This window comes from Panthera leo, chromosome C1 (genome assembly GCF_018350215.1).
Source record: "Panthera leo isolate Ple1 chromosome C1, P.leo_Ple1_pat1.1, whole genome shotgun sequence".
Taxonomy (NCBI): Eukaryota; Metazoa; Chordata; class Mammalia; order Carnivora; family Felidae; genus Panthera; species Panthera leo.
The window spans coordinates 44,182,772-44,202,941 of NC_056686.1; the positions used below are offsets into that span (position 1 = coordinate 44,182,772).

A 20,170-nucleotide genomic window follows, 5' to 3' on the forward strand; every position below is an offset into this window, starting at 1 on the left:
GTCTCAGGTCCATTGCTCAGCCTGTATTGAGCAAGGACTGCAGCGTTCCCAGCACTGTCCAGGCGCTGGGGATGCAGACCCAACTAGCCCTTCTTTCCTGGGGTGTCCATTTCCGTGGGAGAGAAGGGCGGTAAACAAAAACGTAATACAGAGCACTTAAAAGGTGCTATGGAGGAGAAGCAAGCAGGGGAGGGAATGTCGGGTGGGGGTGTGGTTTAGGAGAGGCCTCACTCAGAAGGTGGAGGACATTGTAGGGAACAGCATTCCAGCAGTGGGAACAGCCAGGGTGAAGACTCTCACACGGGGAGCCTGCCTGGGGGCAACAGGAGCAGACAGGAGTCCCGTGGGATGGGAACCCAGTGAGTCAGGGGGACCAGAGAGAGGACAGGACAAGGTCAGATGGGGCCTGAGGGCCACAGTAAGGACTTTGGATTTTGCCTGAATGAGCTGGGAGCCCCTCAGGGTTCTGAGCCCGGGGTGTGGGTGTGCTCAGGGAAATGGGGTGTCTGACCCGGGTTGGCACAGGTTCATTCTGGCCACGGGGAAGACTTCAGGGGACAGGGCAGGAGCAGGGGGACCAGCTGTAGACAAGTGGACACCCTCTGTGACTGTCCAGACCGAGGAGTGGGGCCTCTGTGCAGGGTTGGGGTGTGGAGCACACTGGAGCCTGAGGGAGGAGCCCGCAGACTGGATGGGCTGGATGTGCGGGGAGGGCTGCGGGGACCCCTGGGCAGATGGCGTTACTGCTGACTGGGAGAGGGAAGGCCGGAGGAGGCGTAGGGCTGGGGACGTGAGCTTGCTATTGGAGTGATGGACCCGGGCTCTGCAGGCCTGGTTCCTCGTGTGCTGCTGCTGGACACGCGTTTGCTTTTGTCCCTGGGCCCTGGCAGGTCACCGTGGCCTGCGAGGTGGGCTGGATGCTGACTGGCTGTGGCGTCCTCCCCCACCCCGGGCCTCCCACAACCTGGGACCTATGAAGGGGACAACACCCGTGTGGTGAGGAGCCAAGAGTTGGTGCAGGAGGCGGGGCCGGTGAGGAGGCCGCTGGCCGAAGCTGGTCTTTGCGGGGCGGGGGCAGGCGTCCCAGGGGTCCCAGTGCCTCCCCACCCAGGCCTGGAGCCGTGGTCCCAGGCCCTGGCTGAGCTTTGAGATGGTTCCTCCTTCTCCCTTCTTCCCCCCCCCACCCCTCCACCCAGCCTGGGCCCCAAGGGGCAGGGGACACTTCTAGCTTCCTGGAGCTGTGGCGCTGGCACTCGGGGGGGACGTGGGCTCCCTGCCCGGGAGAACGTGACCGCTCAGCCTCGATCGCCCTGTGCTAAGTGGAAGGCCGGGTGAGCAGGGTGCAGGTGCCGGCCCTTCCGCTATTTATGCGGGTCAAGTTGCGCTCAGCTTCCTGCCCGCCACTCCCGGGCGCCAACACAGGTGGGCAGAACGACCCCGAGGGCTCCGTGAAGGAGGTGATCATCCTCCCACGGGTGGGCAGGGGGCACTTGAGGGCTGGAAGGGGCAGTGAGTGTGAAACAGGGAGATGGCTCCTCACCTGCCCGCTTTGGAGAAGCCCGTGGGCTCCCTGATTAACCGATCAGTTTCCCACACCTATGGGGGTGCAGGCTGGATAGGCGCTGACAGGGCAGTGCTTCCCCAGGTCTGGCCCCTGTTTCCTAAGGTCCGACGAGCTTCTCCACCCACATTCTCCCAGGGTTTCAGAACAGCCCTGGGACAAAGGCAGGGTCTATTCTACCCATGGGATAGATGAGGACATTTGAGGCCAGAACGAACCATGGGTCGGCCGCCGGGATACCTTGTTTCAGGTCCTCGCTCCTTCGGGAGAGAGATCTTCATCAGTTGGGTGGCCTGCGGGCTCCCCCAGTCCCGCCACTAGGGCTCACCCGGGGAGACGCTTCTGTTGGTGATATTCCTAGGTCTACGTGCCCGCCCCTGAGCCACCGGCAACGGTGCCAGAGACCCAGCCAGAGGCAGGAGACCGTCCCAGGTGTTTGATGGGCGCCCGGGGCCTGTTTCTCCCAGCAGCCCTCTTCCCGCGCGGGTGTGGTGGTGGCCGTGCGCCCAGCATGGCCTGCGGGAGGCATCCCCCAGCGCGGACTTTGCAGTTTGCACAGGAGGCCGCGGGGCCCGCAACCCATCTCACCCAGCCCTCGCTCATACCCTGTGTGGGACACACGGCCACCCACACTTCGGGGAAGAAGAAACTGGGAACCAGAGGGGGGTGGGCGGCCAGGAAGCGAGGTAGGGCCTGGACGTAAACCAGATCTGGCTGTAAAGCCAAGCCTTTTTTTACTGCACAGGTTGGGCACCCCATCTTTGTAGTAACCTTGTGAGGATCCCAAGGGGCACTCAGACCTGAGGCGGGACAGAGCGCTGGGTGAATGGCGCTGGCAAGTTCACTGTGACTGGGGGTCGGGGGAGAGGGGCTTCTGAGGGGTGGAGGGGAAAGGCAGCTCCCCTCAACTCCCCTACCCCCACCCCCACCCAAACAAGCAAGATTCCTCTATTTGGTCTGTTTGTAAACAGCTGTCTCTACTGTCTTTCTACAGCAAGCTTTTCTAGACCTCCGTTTCGCTTTTATAACTCGAAGAAATTTATTCTGGGTTTTATGGCCTTTTTATTATATGGTGACTTGTAAAATAAAAACAGCTTGGTCAGGACCATTGTCTGAGTTTGACCGTCCAGGATGATGCCCTGTTTATACGAGGCACTTGATGAGTTCCTGGAATGGCTGAGTTAGTCATGAGCACATATGCCTGTCGTAGGATAAAATCTGCCTTCCCTGAGTCCCCTAGGTGGCTGGGCGCCCCCTCTTTGGGAACTGGTGCCCCTGTGGCATTCCTGATTCCCAGCCTCTGTGAGGTTGGGGAGGGCAGCGGTCTTAAGCGAGGCCTACCTCTAAGCAGCCCATATCATAGATGATAGGGGAATCTGCCTGCAAAACAAAAATCCTCCCAGACCGCATTTTCTGACCATTGCGCATCACGGAAGGTGTTTACTGCCGGATGCGAACAGCCTGCGTGCCGGGGAGGAATGGTCTCTGCCCACAGGCACCTCGCCCTGCTATGCAGAGATGGACCTCCCCTCCCTCGCCCAAGGGGGCGCAGGGCCAGGGGTGGGTTCGGTAGATCTCCACGCTGTGGCCACTCCAGGACTGAGCGAAGGGAGAGCCTTGGGTCTTGCGTAGGCTGACACTGCGTGTGGGGAGTGGGTGTGCGCCCACAGAAGAGCCAAGTGTGGAGCAGCAAACATCCCAGGGGAGGGGGGCCATGTGCACACGCACAGGACATCAGGAGTGAGACGGAGACCTCTGGGGTCTAGCGAGAAGCCCACCTGGACCAGGGACGTGATTTATGCTGGGACCGCTTGGCAGGCCTAAAAGCTACAGGGAGACGTCCGTAGGCCATCAGCCTGAGTTTGGCACATGAACCCTAAAATGATCAGGCTATCCAGAGGAGAGAACCACACAAGGCTCAGAAGACCCGTCACCTCTCATCGTTAAAGGGGGGGCCTTATTTACGTCATCAGTGCAAAGTTCCAAAAGCAACCCCAGGCCACAGGCCCAGGGCACCCCTCCCCGCACCGTGCAGAAAAAGGCCGGCGAGACTCCAACTCTACATTTTTGAAAAATTTATTTTATACCCTTAGAAGCTAAGAACTCTGCCACTCATGATCCAAATTTAGGATTACGATTCTTCCCTAGTTTACCTACTTCCTTTTGAAATTTTATAAACAAGATTTTGTACACAAGAGGTAGCAGAGGAAAATTCCAGTCTGCTTGTTCCAAGCTCAGAAGGTAACTGCACACGCCTCAATGTTAGCAGGGAGGGTGGGGCAAGATAGGGTGAGTCCGAGGACACGATGCCCTAGGTCCTACAATTGCTTCTAGTGCCAGTGACCGTGTGAGCGCTCCAGGAGAAGTCATGGGCAAGATACCTGCTGGGCTGCTCGTTGGTTTTCCTTCCCAGACGCCTCTACAGGGCAGAGCGGGCACCCTGCGGAGGGCCTCACGAAGGGAGCTTCTTGAGAACACACAGCATTGAGTTAGTTGTGCAATTCCTATTCGATGTGCAGACCATTTTGAAAGATTTATAAAAACATCTTCGTCCAAAAAATTGGCAGTAAAAATGACAACTCTTCCAAGGTAAGCCTGTCGTAATTGTCACTTTGTTGTACATTAAAAAAAAAGTCATCAGCAGGTTTGCAGACTGCAGCCGTTGGAAATCAAGTGGTTCCCGGCAAAGAGGAAGTGATGTCCACTGCAGCGATGACACAAACAAACTTAACCAGCGCGTATGACACACAACAGTGACGGGCGATCCTGATGAAGCCTTACGGTGAGGACAGCAGGTCCTGGGGGTGGCGGGGGGTGTTGTTTCCATAGGAAATAAGGGACTAGAAGTGGCAATTTCACTCCTGAATTTGGGCTCCTGAGAGTGCAGTTGCCAGCGATGATATCCCAACACAGATCATCACCGGCATTTCAAGGTCATGTCCTACGCAATCGTTGTGTGAGGATGGGGGCGGAGAGAAGGTTGAGGGTGGGGTAGGGAAAACAGTAGGACAGGGGAGTATCCGTGTTCTCAGAATTGATTTTAAAACCTCACATCTGAATTCCCAAGGACGGCAGAACCATAGACAATTTGCCAACTGCTTCTGACCAATTCTCCGAGGGCGCAGTTCTGTTCTTAAAGGCGGCCTCCCTCTGCACAGCGTCCTTGACAATGGCCGCCACTGGCCTGCGGCGGGCTGTAGACACGGGTACCGGCTGCGGCCGGCTGCACAGTCACCTCAGCGCTCAGTAGTGATGGGGCCGGGTGCCGAGGTGCACAGCAGTGAAGGGCTGTCCTGTCACGTGTCCACACAACTGGAAAGCCACCAAAAAGGCACTTTGGGGCTGGCCACGCCTCTTTGACTTGGCAAATCTAACCGACAGGGGCAACCTGGCACTTCCTAAGCTTCCCTAGTTCTGTGCGCGGTGAGTTGAAAACAAGGCAGAGCACATAACTAAAGGTAAAATGTGACTCAAAATACAAAATGCACAAAATATATGAAGTACGGTGGCATATCCCTTCTCCCCTCTGGGATCCAAATCTGAAAGGAGTGAATGGTGCTAGAATTGGGAAATACCGACGAAGTGGCCAGTTGTTCAATTACTTCCTGCTTATTTCTGGGAAAGTAAATCTTGTCCCAATCTTTTCACTGTTCGCTAGTCATGTTGCAGAGAAACAAGGTCTCAAATTCCTTCTCCCCGTTCAAATTACTACAACTCACAGAGCAGTGTTTCTCAACTCAAATATTTAACTTCATACACAACCAGCGCCAAAGGGTCTCGATAATTATGTTTTAAGCAAAAGCAAATGATTGCAGATCACATGATTTAAGACTACAGTTTATTCAATATGTCTCCAAGCATTAGAAAGGTGATTTTATGAAGTCAAACTCCGTAAGGTTATAATTTAAAGTGCTTTTTATTTTGCTGTTTTCAAAATTTGGGGAAAAATGCCACAACTTCCTTAGTGATTGATATCAAAGAATGAACCCTGTACTTCTGAAGAACACTTTTGTTTTTTTAATTGCTCTTTTCAACCTGAATCATATCAGAAAAATACCTTAAAGAGCATAATAAATTTCCCAATTTTTGATCCTGGTAACATTTCATCACGGTCCAACTTCATGCCTAGGGCTCTGATCCTGACCCGTCTGAGATTCTATACAAACAGGGAGACATATTAAATACAAAGGTCTGTGTAAACGGAGTTCTTCAACTACTATTTTACAGTGGAAAGGAATTTTATTACCTATCTTTACATCATTTTAAATTGGATATTCCTATTCAATGTTACTGCAAGATTAAAAATTTGCCCCCGCCTATCTAAAGGCAGCTTGCTTTTTTTTTTTTTTTTTAAATATAAAATCCAAAGGAACTTCCGTTGTAGCATCAAAGAGAAAGCAACGGCTTTACCCTCATTCACTCTTGTATGTTTGTGAAACGAAAAAGTCTGCCAGCGGCTTTATTTCCTAGAATTTCCACAGAACTGTGAATCCACATTTGGACTGTGCCCCAGGACAGGTGATCCGGAGGAAGGCCTCCTCCCACTGCCAAACAGCTCCTGAACCTTCTCCAGGGGCCAAGAGTGCCTTCTTTAAAAACACACGCTCCTCTGGGATCATGGCAGGCTCTCCTAGTCCAAGCTTCGGGCTCTTCTAAAGGGCTCAAGGGTGAGAACTGGATTTTGAGAGGGTGCTGAACACCCAGTACTGGAGCTGTGACTCCTCACCGCACGCTGGGCATGCTGTTCCTCTAGGGGTCGACATCATCCAGGTCGCTTCTCAACTCGCCAATCATCATGGGTGACTCTGAACCCTTTGAAAAAGAGAAGGAGGTTAAGTTCATGCACGGTCAAGTTAGAGAAAAGCTTCTCAACACCGAGGGACTTATTTGTGTTCGGTAATGTCCGCATTCAACAGCTCCACGTTTGATCAAAGGGAAATAAAAACCTAACTGTAACACCCTGCGTTTGACAGTTCCTGATTGTGCAAAACTCTCATTTCTATGCTCTCGTGTGGTCACTGAGCCCTCGGGTCACCATGTTCCTGTACAACAATGCAGGCCGCGCTCGGGAAAGCCGCGCGAACTGCTGCGTCCCCAGCAGTGTGTTGCACTGCCTGCCGAAGACCAGGAAGCTTCTGGCTCACCCATGAATTCTGTTTCTGTCACCAGCCGTGCGGCTTTCAGCCGATATGCGAACAAAGTTCTGAATGTCTGTCGTGTGTTGGGGCTGACGTGGGTGGGGGTTGGGTGGGGAACGGGCAAGCAGTCTCTGCAAAGTGACACATAAGCCGAGTGGGAGTTAGGGGTGAGTGGGGGAAGCCCCACGCAAAAGGAAAGAGGGTATCTGATCAACTCCGAGAAGGCCATCAGCATCCAGAACTCAGAACATGAGGGGAGAGAGGTAGGCAGGGGCCAAACCTAGCAGGCCTGTGCTTAGGATTCTGGCTTTTATCCTAACAGCAATGGAGACCCATTGAGGGAAGGAAGAGTGATGCAGGGGCATCCTCAGAGACCAAGGACACTCTGGTCCTTATGAGGATGCAAGAGACGCACGGGAGATGTTTAAGAGGGCAACCTGGCAGAATCGGTGAACGGACCGCAGCGTGCGAAGGAATGTCCAGAAAGACACCTGCTACACAGGGCGCTGTTTCTAATAAGGACACCAAGGAAGGCCAGCCCTCGCTGGGGTGGGCGGAGGCATCAGGCATGTTGGCTGTGAGAGGTCTTTGAGGGAAGGAGCTGGATGGCCCCAGCTGGCACCCAGGAGAATCACAGCCATGGAGACGGAGAGACAACAGGTGGAGGGGTTGGAGGAAAGCCAGGAGGGTGAGGCACCGTGGAGGCCCCAGGGGGGACTGTGTCCAGAGGCGAGGAGCGGCCGGCAAGGTCCCATGCTGCTGTGTGTTCCACTACGACCAGGCCTGACAAGTGGAGGCCACCTGTCACCCCTGCCTAGTGGTGAGCCAGCCACTAGGCAGGGGGTCAGCCTGGAAGAGGTCCCAGGAGGAGCAAGAGAGAAGAACTGTAAGTTCTGACAATTCTTGGAGAAGTCTGACTGTGCAAACGGGGAAAGAGGGAAGAGGAAGAGAGGGGAGAGAGTCGTTTTTAAAGAACAGGAGAGAACAGGGTGTGTCAAAACACTGCTGGAAGGGACGTGCGGAGAGGGAGAGGTTCCAGGTGGGCGAGGGTGCGGGTACACGCGTGCGGGGACACATGCTCCTGGGGCCTGTAAGCCTGGCAGCCGCGAGACCTCTCGTCCCACAGCTTTGATCTTCTCTGCAAACAGAGTAGGTGACGAGGGCAACTGCTGGGTCACACCACATCACCGTGCTGGGCATCCGTGTCCCTTCTGTGAAGTCAGGGTAACAGGGACCTCAAGAGGCTGTTGTGAGAATTTGAAAGGTTAGAAAACAATGGCACACACAACATCAACAGGATTCGTTTAATGAGCCCTCTGTGCCAAGCACTGTGGCGGGACCACGGAGGAGACCGCCCTGGCGCAAGGTGATACAGGCCGAGAGAAGACGCGACGCTCGGCAGGACATTCACAGCTGCTTCATCGGTGAGCGCGCCAGCAATGTTTCATTCCTTTTTCTACCGGAGCGACCCGTATCGAAAGTGTTCTTTTTTTCTTTTTCTTTTTTTTTTAATAAGCTTAAAATTATTCTTTGACTCCCCTGACAAGTAGGTGTTTCGATGGCCCTTCCTTTCAAGGGTCCGTGTTTCTGGGGAGGCTGGTGAAAGCGACAGGAGGGGGGCGGTGGGGGGGACTTGTGGCAAGCCGGCAGAGTGCCGTGAGCCAGCTGGAACGAAGGCGTCTGCGGCCCGGCTGTACGAGGACCATCTTGGAGGTGGTCACCCGGGCCAGCGCGCACTGAGCCCCTAGCCCTGCAGTCCCCTCCCTGCTGCTGCTGTTCTGCCTTGTGAGCACAGTGCCAGAGAGGCCCCCCCACCGACGGCATCGCTAGAGGGCGGAGCTGGGGTCTCCTTTGGTCTTGATTATGGAAATTCTTTCCGGAAAGCTTCAGAGCGGGCGCGGTGCCCCTTCCCCTGGGCCGCGGGCCACAGCCGTACCTGTTGTAAATGCCTCTCCCCGTTCTCGTTTGCGGGACTGCTCTCTGAGCCGTTACTGCTCCCGGACTGCTCTTTCTCATTCAGCAGAGCTGTGGCATATGCCAGGGTGTCCTGTGAGAGACGTGAACACGAGAGGAGGGAGTCAGGGTGTGTGGTGCCACCAGAAAGACTCCCCGTCGCTTGACCCCCAGGGGCTGCCTTCGCGGCAGCAGTCAGGGCGCCCCCCCACCCCTGCGGCCCCCACCGCTTTTCCTCTGGCACAGAATTTGCCAGCCACATGACAAGCTGTCTCTTCACAGAAACTCCCTTCTTCTGTCCTTTCTCATTCGCCACCCACACCTCTCGTCGCTCCGAGGCCGTGGCACACGCTAAACGCACTACGATGTTTAGTGTGAAACACACTACAAATCCTACCTGTGGGATTTCAAGCCACACAAAACCAAAAGAGAGGCCTCACCTGAGCTGAAATCGTTCGCTGGAAGGTTTTTCCAGTTGATGTTTCATTAGAGACGTTACTCTGTGGAGTCCAGTAATGTTCTGACATCTGAGATGGAAAGTCAAAGACGCCATCAGACAAGCCCACGGGAGTCCACAATTTCCACCATTAGATATCTGAATATAAAAAGCATTAACACAGCACACAGACCCACCCAGGTCTAACACACCAGGAGATGCTTTCTTGGAGGGTTTCACGTCCCCTCGCAAGACCTCAGTGAGATCCTACATCTTATGTAATCACCTGCTCTCTTACCTATACAGTTAAGATGCTGTGTTAAGACGCAAACTTAATGTGTCATGATAGGTATCAGCTGTACTGAAAAAAGTTTGAAGTCTGACCAAACGTTGAGGCCAGTCTCCAAATGAAGAGGTTTTTCCTGGTAAGAAGTGCTCTTGGGGCGCCTGGGGGGGCTCAGTTGGTTGAGCGTCTGACTTCGGCTCAGGTCATGATCTCGCGGTCCGTGAGTTCGAGCCCCGCGTCGGGCTCTGTGAGGACAGCTCGGAGCCTGGAGCCTGTTTCGGATTCTGTGTCTCCCTCTCTCTCTCTGCCCTTCCCCTGCTCACACTCTCTGTCTCTCTCAAAAATAAACAAACAAACAAAAAAGATGTGCTCTTACTGATTCCTATGTGATAGCCAGAAGAGTTCAAAATGCAATTACCTTCTTCTGTAGCCATTGTACAGCCCAACTCCAGTGGTGGGAATTCTCCTTGAAGTACTCCTTAGCAGCAGGACACCTGGTGATTGGGGAATATTCTATCAGCCAAATGCTTTCCTTGCAAATATACTTGTTTCATCCCCTTTGATTTTGATACACAAATGCTACTTCTGCTAAAGTTCAGTTGTCTTTCTAGAGTTTTTTACTTGCTTTTGGTTCAGACACATTCATACGTTTAAACTTCAAAAGGCAAAAGAAGGTAAACGTGTAGCGAAAGGTCTCTGATCTAGGACCAGTTCATCCACTAAGTCCTATTACAATTCAAAGACGGAAACTCAAAAATAAACAAGAAAACCCCACGACACACTGTACAGTTAACTACAGAAATGATTCTCGAAAGAATCAAAGCCAGTCTTTACACTTTTGTGACGCGAGTGATAATTCCCGGAAAACCAATTTTAAAGTATGGTCCGGAGCCCCCCTCTCTCTGCAGGTTTATTTGTCCACTTAGAAAGCTGCCCCTCAGAGTCAAAGACAGCACTGACGGGGATCCTGTGTGTGTGCAATGCAGGTTCCAGGAGGGACAGAGAGGCACAGATGAAGACACTGCTATCTTGACTATGTACCCGCATCAGACATACCATGAGGCCCCAACACTACCTGGAAATGCCACTTAGGCAAGTACTTCTCATGTCATGCTGCCCATATCAAGCCTGGTAACGAACCCACAACCGTGGCAGGGATGATCTCCATCATGTCCACAATGCTATGTCACTGGGAAAACGCACGTTCACCCATTATTTCACCAGAGCTCTCATTTAATTTGTGTAGGACACTGAAATGCAGCAAGAGTAAGGCCAAGAGATTTCTTATTCTTATTCGGGTACAAATCCAAGGATGGCAATACCCATGCTGAAGAATCGGTAAAAATCTGGGGCAAGATAAATGGAGACCCAGTGGCGTGGCATAACGTGCTCTGTAGCCTCGGGTCACCATGCAGTCACGCTGGCTTTTTGTTTGCCCGTGTCCTACCCAGGGGAGCCGAAGCAGCAAACCACAACGGTTCCTTCTAACACCAACAACCTTGGCTTTCCGAGTGCCTGTTGACCGCCAAGTGGACAAAACGTGGTAGAGCCACACCGGGGAGTATTCTGGGCCTTGAAAACGGAAGGGGATTCTGGCACAGGCTACAACATGGATGAACCTTGAGCACATCACGTGAGGTGAACTCAGCCAGTCACGACAGGACAAACACTGCGGGATTCCACTTACATAAGGCACCTAGAGGAGTCAGGTTCGTAGGGAGAGAAAGGAGAAGGGGGGCTGCTGGGGGAAGAGGGAAAGGGAGAATGGGGAGTGACTGTTTAGTCGGTACGGAGTTTCAGTTTGGGAAGCTGACAAAGTTCTGGAGACGGGTGGCAGCAATGGCTGAGCAGCAACGCGAACGTGCTTAACGCCGTGGACTTGTACACTTAGGGGTGGCTGAAATGGTAACTTTTGTGTTGTGTGTATTTTACCACAATTAAGCAAAGGAGAAGAGAACCGTTCCGTGAAGCCCATCGCCTGTGCTCGAGCCCTCGCTCTGACCGCAGGCACGCCGCTTAAACCGCCCACCACGCGGGACTAGCGGTATCCAGCCGCGCGGAGCGGCTGTGAGGATTAAATGAGAGTGGGGCAAGGCACTCAGCACAGGGCCTGGGCTCCTACGTGGAGGCAGCTACAACATTGTTCTGTCTCTGGAGAGACCGGATGGAAAGCGGGGATCCACCCGCCTGACAGAGGTGCTAGCGGTGTTACCTGGCCTGAAGCCATCTCAAGCCCGAGTGCATGAACTCTGGTTAAGGTCCCCGAATCCGCCTTGATTCCTGCCTTGCCTGCACGAGCCCTGCCGGTTCAGCCTTTGGTCTTGGATTCCGCAAGACCTGCTGCTCTTCGGACATTCCCTTCACCTCTCCTCGAGATCACGTGAGCCGGTTTCTGAACCACCCCAGCAAGCACGCCCTGACTCAGGCTCTCTAGGAACTCCAGCGAGGCAGATTTTTTTCCTGGCCAGACGGCTTGTAACTGAACACACCATCTCCTCCCTGCGTTTTGAGTTGATACTTACTTTTGAGCAAGAGTCACGAGGAATTTGACACACTGGTAGCAGCGACTGCTGTCCACGTGATTACTGTGGTGCATCAGAGCTGAGTGGAGAGAACAGGAAATTGTGACAAGAAAGCAGGTCACTGCAGGCGGGTCCCGATAACACTACTCTCTTGTTCTGAACACTTACAGCCAGCTGGTCTGATCAGCAGACAGGGGACAGACTATCAGCATGGGGGGCACGGATTCGACAGGACTCCCCATATGCTGATGGGCAGAAACACTGAATAGTATTCAAGAAACCTATGTGGCGGTGGAGGTGTGACTTTTAGGAGAGCCAAAAGGAACTAAAACTTCGACTGATTATTCAACAGACCTTCAGGCTTTTCTACCCACCATGCTACTGACAGAAGAGTGGTTACAACACTTTCAGTTTGAAAAATGGAAATATAGGGTATTAGTTCAGTTCAACACATACTTCCTGCTCTGCACTTTGGGGATGTAGAAGTAAATAGTACTTGGTCCCTGCCCTTGAGGAGCGCATGGTCTGGAAGTTACAGGGAGCCTGGGTGCTGCTCAGTGGCCTTGAATGTCACGGCTTTTTAGCTTGCATTTCTTTTCTGGAATAAGAGGTCTTAAATCTCTTACTACAGAGCAAAATCTAAAATGACTCAGATTAATTGGAAATACAGGTGGGTGGTGGATGTTGAAGAGGACTATTTTTAACCACACTTTCTAAGAAACAGCTCATTAAAGCCACTTTAGCCTTCCGACAAAAAATTTACAAGTAGATAAAAGAAATCTGGGTGCATTCATACCACAGGTAAAAACAAAACAACAATCCTATCTCATGAGAATGACAACGTCCTTTTCCCTCCCCAGTGGCTGCAGAGCAGAATGAAAGACTTCTGACATCAGAAAGCAGCCTTTCGCTGTTGAAAAAAGTCACAGCATCCCTGACTCTTATCTGCCCCAGGAACGGGACCCCAAAGTCCCCCGCGGGGAAGAGCCCCGGGGCAGACCTGTCAGGGAGGAGGCCGGCCATAACAGGCCATCTGCCCGTCTGCTACAGACGTTTCTCAGGAAGGCCAGGCTACTCACCTAATAATCCATTTTCTGTCTCAAACACAAATTTGACTCGCTCCACCTGTATGGGATCTTCAATGACCTGTGACAGGAAGGAGACAAAGGCCGGTGAATGAAAGAAGGGACTTGTGCGATGGCACGCACTGGTGCCTTTTAAAAATAATTCTGTTCAAGAGGTTTAGTTCCTCACTTAACAAAACCCAATGCAGACAACGTGTCACTGACATGTATCTCAACAGTATCTTAAATTTTATTTTATTTATTTATTTTAAGTACAACTTAGTCCCCAACATGGGGCTCAAACTCTTGAGACCTCAAGATCGAGTCACATGCTCTACTGAATGAGTCAGCCAGGCGCCCCTTAAATTTTAAACTAAAGATGAAAAACTTCAGGAAGAGTTGCAGATCCATTCGCTTCCTGTCTATGTGTTCTTACCAACTATATCCACAGCTGTCAATAGTAACCTAGCGGGCTCTAAGGACGTGTATTGCACGATCCCAAGGGTAAGAGGTTTAGGGTCTAAACTGTCTGCCAAAACCACGTGAAAGTTTTGCTACAATACAGTCTCTCCACGCTGCATGGAGGTTTATGCCAAGCTGCAAAGGGCTGGATCTGTGTCCTGCTTATGGCCGTCCTTCTTGTGCCTGGCGTTGAACTATGCACAGGGCAGTAGGCCAAGTGGTTTGCTGCTGAACAGACCAACAATACACTGTCCTTCTCCTGAGGGGCAACAATCTTCTGTGTTTTGTAAAAGTGCTAGGACTAAAAAGGAGGTAAAGGACCAGAGAGATAGGCTTTTTATAAATGGTATCCATGGTGTCTGTCCTTATTCAGAAATGTTTACTGAATGCCCACCCTGTGCCAAGGCCTAAGCTAAGTCTCAGGGACCTACCGGAAACCCGGACTCTCCGTCTGCATAGCGAGCCCTGGGCTGGGCTCTTGCCGGCCCACAACCAGTCATCAAGGTCTACTGATTGCCTCTCCCACCAAACACGTCAAGACCTGTTCCTTGCTGCCTCTACCCTGTCTCTCTGCCATTCGGACCTTGTTATTTCACACTCAGGTTACTGCCACACATGCCTGTGTGGTTTTCCAATTCCAACCCGGCTTCCTTCTTCGGTCAGTCCTTCAAAACAAGTGCCAGGGGAACCTTTCTACGACCTAAGTCAGGTCCCATCACTCCCCTGTTAAAGCCTTCCCATGCCGCCCAACAGTGATGGCAGGGGTTGCAAAGTGAAATGTCTACACAGGCCAGGACAGCAGGAAATGAACCAAGTGGGCTAGGAATGACAATAAGGAGCAGTGAGGACAGAGGGGCACTGGACAGCATGTGCCTCATCTGAGCGGGGCAAGCTGCTAACTGCTCTGGGTGACTGGGGCATCCAGGAAATGGGGCCAGTGTGTCACATGACCTGGTTTCTCAAGAACCCGGCTACCAGTGTGCAACCACAGGCCTACAGGAAAAACGCGCACATGCGTTGGTACCCGGAGCCTTTCACGATTTGGTCTGGGCTTTGTTCCCCAAGCCCTACTCCATTCCCTCTCCTCCTGCTGACGCCACTTCCTTACGGGCCCTGCAAACGAGCTGGTGGAGAGCACGGGCTCTGGGGCCGGTCGCCTGGCTCAGATCCTGACTCTGTCCCTTCCATTCAAGGGTGGCCTTGGGCAAATCCCTCCACATTGCTAAGGTGCAGTTTCTACCAATAATGGACTTCACTGCTTACAGCTGAGTTCTCCCCTGCCTCTCCTCCGTATCCGGAATTGGAATGCATCCTACGGTGGATTACATTCCCGTTTCGTGGCTTGTAAGCAGGAATTTTAGTAGCACGTGGGCAATCAGCGGGGTCTTAGATGTGAATGAACTGTAGAGCAGCAATTTACGTGACGGTTATCCTGAGGTCTGAAGGAGACGGCATCTGTGCTCGGCACAGTCCCCCGGCCACCACTTCCTTGCTCTCTGCACTGTCACTGCCTATACTTGGCGGGCTCCCTCGCTCCACTGTGAGTTCCCACGAGGTAGTTTCCTTACCACTAGCCTCCCAGTCAGTAATGACAGAAACATGACTGCGGTAAAGAGGACCCACTAAGTGCAGGCCAAGCGAGTACAAGACGATACAAGGACACGAACTTTCTGTTTGCAAACACAAGCTGACTAGAACAAGCTATTTTCTTTTTTTTTAATTTTAGAAAGAGAGTGTGAGTGGAGGATGGAGGGAGAGACGGAGGGAGGGAGAGAGAGAGAGAGAGAGAGAGAATCTTGAAAAAAAAATTTTTTTTAACGTTTATTTATTTTTGAGAGAGACAGAGAGAGAGCTTGAGCATGGGAGGGGCAGAGAGAGAGGGAGACAACAGGATCCGAAGCAGGCTGCAGGCTCCGAGGTGTCAGCCCAGAGCTCGAATTCACGGACCGTGAGATCACGACCTGAGCTGAAGTCGGATGCCCAACTGACTGAGCCACCCAGGCGCCCTGAGAGAGAATCTTAGGCAGATTCCACACTCAGCACAGAGCCTGACATGGGGCTCGATCTCACAACCGCTGAGACCATGACCTGAGCTGAAATCAAGAGTTGGACGCGCAACCGATGGAGCCACCCCAGCGCCCTGACCGGTAACCCTAGTGAACAGCACAGGAGAATCAGAACGTTTTTCACTTACCAGTATCTCATGGAGGAGCTGGAACGTGTTCTTCAACTCATGGGGTGGAGCCGTTTCTAGTTGGTTCTGAAAAATTTTTTAGAAGCACAAAAATTCCAGTGAGTCTTCAGTGGAAAGCTCATCAGAGTGGCAAAAGCAACAGGGCTGGGCTCCCGTTCTAAATCCACCACTGTCGGCTCGACCCTGGGCCAGCTGTCCTCTCTGGGCTAAGCCTGGGACTAAAGCAGTCTCTACGGACTGTAACACTGTGAGACTAGGATACCACACTACGCAATTAGGAAGGACAGAGGAAGAAAGGCAGAGAGGAAAAGAGAATTTTAAGCAAACAGGCCCAAATTTCTGTTTCTATTTCATTCACACATAACCTACTCTGTTTTCCAGAACATACGCTCTGGGGTAAGGATGCTATGAGTGATATATGTGAGAAAGGTCAGCTTACGGAATAGAAAACTCGCCAAGGCACACTAGGTGAAGGGATCACGGTTCGTAAAACTCACGCTCCGCTGGGCGCCTTATCGGCCTCACGCATGTGGACCGTGGGGAAGGACACTGTGTTACAACACTGCCCTTCAAGGTGCCAGGTCCGGTACTGAGGGGGCATTCCGCGTGTCACACTCTGTTAAGTCATACTTCCCTCCCACTTAACAGAGGAGGAAACTGCCTGAGGCCGTATAATTAGTAAAGGGTAAGAGGAACTCAATCACCTCTGACACAGGTCTTCACAGAAAAGGCTCAGGGCAAACACATTTTGGGAACAGTCTGAACACACAATCCACTGCTCACCTGCCACTTCTTAACCCTACAGGTGTCACTATTACAAGTCCTGGTGCAGGTAAGAAGGCAAGAAGGGGTGGCCGAGATTCTGTGAGCAGAAACTAATATATATGGTAACGATTCACAAAAAGAGGCCTGAAAGGACACAGCGAAGGGGACAGGACTGACCCCTGAGGTAGGACGGAGAGTGGACACGGTTGCTTGGTGGACTTTGGCCTTATCACACGTCTTAATTTTTCACAAAGAAAACGCAGGCGTGCATTATCCGTATAATTAAAAACATTCAAGATTAAAAACTCAGAAAAATATGTGCTGGCTTCAAGGTTTTTCTAGTAATTCCCAGAAAGGCAGTACGCAATATGGCTGAGAGCACAGCCCTGGAGACACACTGCCGACGTTCAGATTCCCACTTTGCCACTTGCTAGCTACGGGACACCGGGCAAGTTACTTACTCTGTGCCTCAGTTTCCTCAACTGTAACATGGTAACAGTTGTAGTGTTTACATCGTAGGGCCACTTGAGGGTTCCATGTGTAAATGGCTGGAACGGCACGTGGTGCCCAGTTAAGTGCAACGTATGGAAGAGTCCAGTACTGATCAGAGCTTCCCAATGAGTTACGTCACCTCTTCAGGAGGTAAGAAAAACCTACTTTTGATGTTTAAAATGTTGCCTGGTGAAAAGGACCTGGAATTGGAAGCCCATCTTACATAGTAACGGTGGCCACTGCATATGATTAACTATGAAGTACGTTCTAAGTACTTAACAACTGAGCCCAAGGCAAACGTGCATCGCCAGGGAGGGAATGGCTAAGTAAATGATGGTAGACGAGAGGACGAAAGGGCCTCGAAGGTAACTTCATAACGTGGGAAAATACTTATAACGTCAGGTGAAAAAAGGACACAAAGTCGTAAAGACAGTAAAATTCCAATTATGGTAAAATACACGCACAGAAAATAAAAGGGAAACCTAAGAGAAGGTTCGTGGTGATTATCGGTGAATGGAAAGACTCTGGGTTCTTTTCAGTCTTTAGTTTTTAAAAAGGGGCCTACAGTATGTTTCTGATTAGAAACAGCAACTAGGTCGCTGAAAGCAGCATCTTTCCTGGGAGCAAAGGCGCCCTTCCCTACAGTCTCGGCAGCAGGTCCCCAGCCCGCGCCGGCTCTCTCGCGGAGACTCTACCTTAATGAAGTGCAGCATGGTGAAGGAGAAGTGCTCGTTACAGAAGCAGCAGTACACGACCATCTCGATGAGCGCCAGGAGCGAGCCCGTCAACTCTCGCAAAGCAAACATCACCTAGCGGGAGGGTATGAAAGGAGGAAACTTTCTCAGGGCGGGATTAATCGTCGATGTGTTGTTTCTGACTTCAACTGAAATAGATGTATTCAGGGTCAAGCTCTTCAACATCACCTCACAGCAGGCTTTCTTAACTGCCAGAGGCCTAAGTCGGTCTGGAAAAAAAATCTGTGCAAATGTGCACAACACCTTCTTTCCCCAGGGGAGTTGCGTTCATCGGATATTCAAAGATAAATGCCCCAAATGCACCACCACCACCAGCACTAAATGAAGAGAGTCACTGACAGATCCCTAAAGTAAACAATGTTAAGCTAAAGAAACCAAAAGATACAGAGTACAGCACTGTTGACATGATTAAACCACCAGTATGATATACGGCTTACAGATTTATGCATGTAAATCAAGTTTCGGAAGAGGGTCTGGCAGATTAAATTCTTAGCAGTAGGCAGCTCTGGGCGGAAGGGGAAGGACGCCAGCTGCAGGTCGGCCACACGGCGTGTGACACGATGAAGGGCTGGGAGCAGCCCACTCCCACACTCCTGAGATTTACCAAAAGCGTGTGCTCCAGAGCGGTATGTAGTCTCCCACACAGAAGACTGGGAACAAAACCTTTAGATAATAAACTGAGTAACTGATGGCGTCGTTCACTTCCTCCTGAGACCCGGGTGGGGCAGGGGGGAAATTAGCTGGGCTGGACCCCGAGGGTCCAATCCTCGCTTGTAGAGAGGACTGATAAAAATTTTCTTCAGCGGATCATTTCTTTCTGACATATACCCAGGAAGAAAAATTGATTTGAAAGAATCTTTTCTTCTCTTAACAATACTCTCCTTCGTCGGAGTGACATGCAAAATATCACAAAGGGCATGTTTCCGCAAAGAGAAAATAATGAAAAAGAAAATGGTTCCAGAAGATCAAGAACTTACCTCTAACAGGTAAGGCTTCCCTTCAGACAAGAACAACAAGGCTTCTACTTCCTCATGGAGGGGCAGCAGAGGGCTGGAGGGGGCGATGCTAATAGGTGGCCGTTGTTTAAATACACCAGGAGCTTTAGGGGACCAAAAAAAGCAAACCCATCTCACTTGATGTTATCTTACAGAGCAGACAATCTACAAGGTGAAGCGATGCTCTTGAGATTCATATACGCAACTGCTCAGTACTTACAGCCTGTTCCCTCACAGTCTGGTGGGGAAGCCGGGCATGCAGACAGGACAGAATGTTTACCTACTTCTCACAGCGTGTGCCTAAGTTGTCAGAGCGACTACTTACATCTCCAGACTCCTAGTGACCCCACCCAAGACGATCTTTCAAAGAAGTAAAATGTAAATGGTATATGAAACAAAATGCCCAAATGCCCTCTGAAGGGACACTGGACGAGACATTAGTTGCTCAAACAAGTGCCCTCTAATAATGGCCAACACCATCGATGTGAAGCAGAATCACCCCACATGGAAGGGGTGAGTTGCCCCACGTGCTAGAAAACAAGGACTCACACTCTGACTTTCTTTTACAAACCTGTCTGAGCTCACAGATTAGGTAGCCTTGTCTTTTTAGGTGTATGAGTCAGAGTAAAGAAAACAAACTACCCCACAACCATCTGAGCGCTCCCCAGTGGTCCTCCGGAGTCAGGAAGCATTTCCAGATCAGAGTGATGCCCGGGACTTCTATCAGATCTTCCTGGTCAGATGACAGGGACGCCTACTACACCTGCTGGTGATCAGAGGCTTGCGCTCACATACCCACCCCTGTGCCACTTCCCAGCTGAGGCCTGTGTAAGCTCCGAGGCCTGCCCGTGCTCTGGTTCCCCGTCTGTGGAAGGGGACTATCCCTCACAGGTTTGCTGAGGGGATTTCACACACACAGAGCACACAGCACACAGAAAACACTGAATACTTTCCAGCTGCCCTCTTGTATTACTATTGTCACTGCTGTTGGTGCTGTCCTGACAAGGCCCGGGCACGGTATAAAAATGTGGTGCACACACAACTTAGGATACTGGATTAAGCACAGAGGCGACTTGTGTCTCAGCTGCGCTAAATGAGGACAGACTAGTGGTTCTGGGGGACAAAGCGGGAAAGGTACCAGCTATTGCCTCTTATATCCAAACACATGTCCATGACATAATTCACGTCTGAATCGTCTTCAGTTTTACAAAGTACTTTAACATTTTATCTCATTAATCCTCGTTATACCTGGGAGTTATGCTTTTAATATTTCCGTTTTGTATCTAGGATCAGAAAGGTCAAGTTCACACAGCTAGGAGACTGCAACCCACACTTGGCTATTTTCCCCACTAGATTAGCTGGGCCAATTATAGTAATGAATGTAATGAGTGAACTCTGCATTAGCCTCTAATCCTAGAGTATTTTTAAAAAATATTTGTATACCCCTCCCCACCAAATAAATGACCGACTTTCTCTTGTGACAAACTAATAAGGTGAAATTTAACATGCATTAAGACAAAAAAACTTAAGTGTTCCTCAAGTATCAA

The 20,170-nt window shown here is 51.2% G+C and overlaps 1 protein-coding gene across 1 annotated transcript in view; it reads right to left on the bottom strand.

Moving 5' to 3' along the window:
- Positions 1-3,621: 3,621 nt before the first annotated feature.
- USP24 (ubiquitin specific peptidase 24) overlaps positions 3,622-20,170 on the bottom strand; it is a 140,593-nt gene continuing 124,044 nt past the window's right edge. The window contains exons 60-68 of the mRNA XM_042951574.1: positions 18,606-18,727; positions 17,569-17,682; positions 15,617-15,682; positions 12,976-13,042; positions 11,897-11,975; positions 9,793-9,868; positions 9,093-9,179; positions 8,636-8,746; positions 3,622-6,373 (exon numbers count right to left, since the gene is read on the bottom strand). Of these exons, the coding sequence (XP_042807508.1) occupies positions 6,311-6,373; positions 8,636-8,746; positions 9,093-9,179; positions 9,793-9,868; positions 11,897-11,975; positions 12,976-13,042; positions 15,617-15,682; positions 17,569-17,682; positions 18,606-18,727 (785 nt within the window). The 3' untranslated portion in view covers positions 3,622-6,310. The remainder of the gene's footprint in view (positions 6,374-8,635; positions 8,747-9,092; positions 9,180-9,792; positions 9,869-11,896; positions 11,976-12,975; positions 13,043-15,616; positions 15,683-17,568; positions 17,683-18,605; positions 18,728-20,170) is intronic.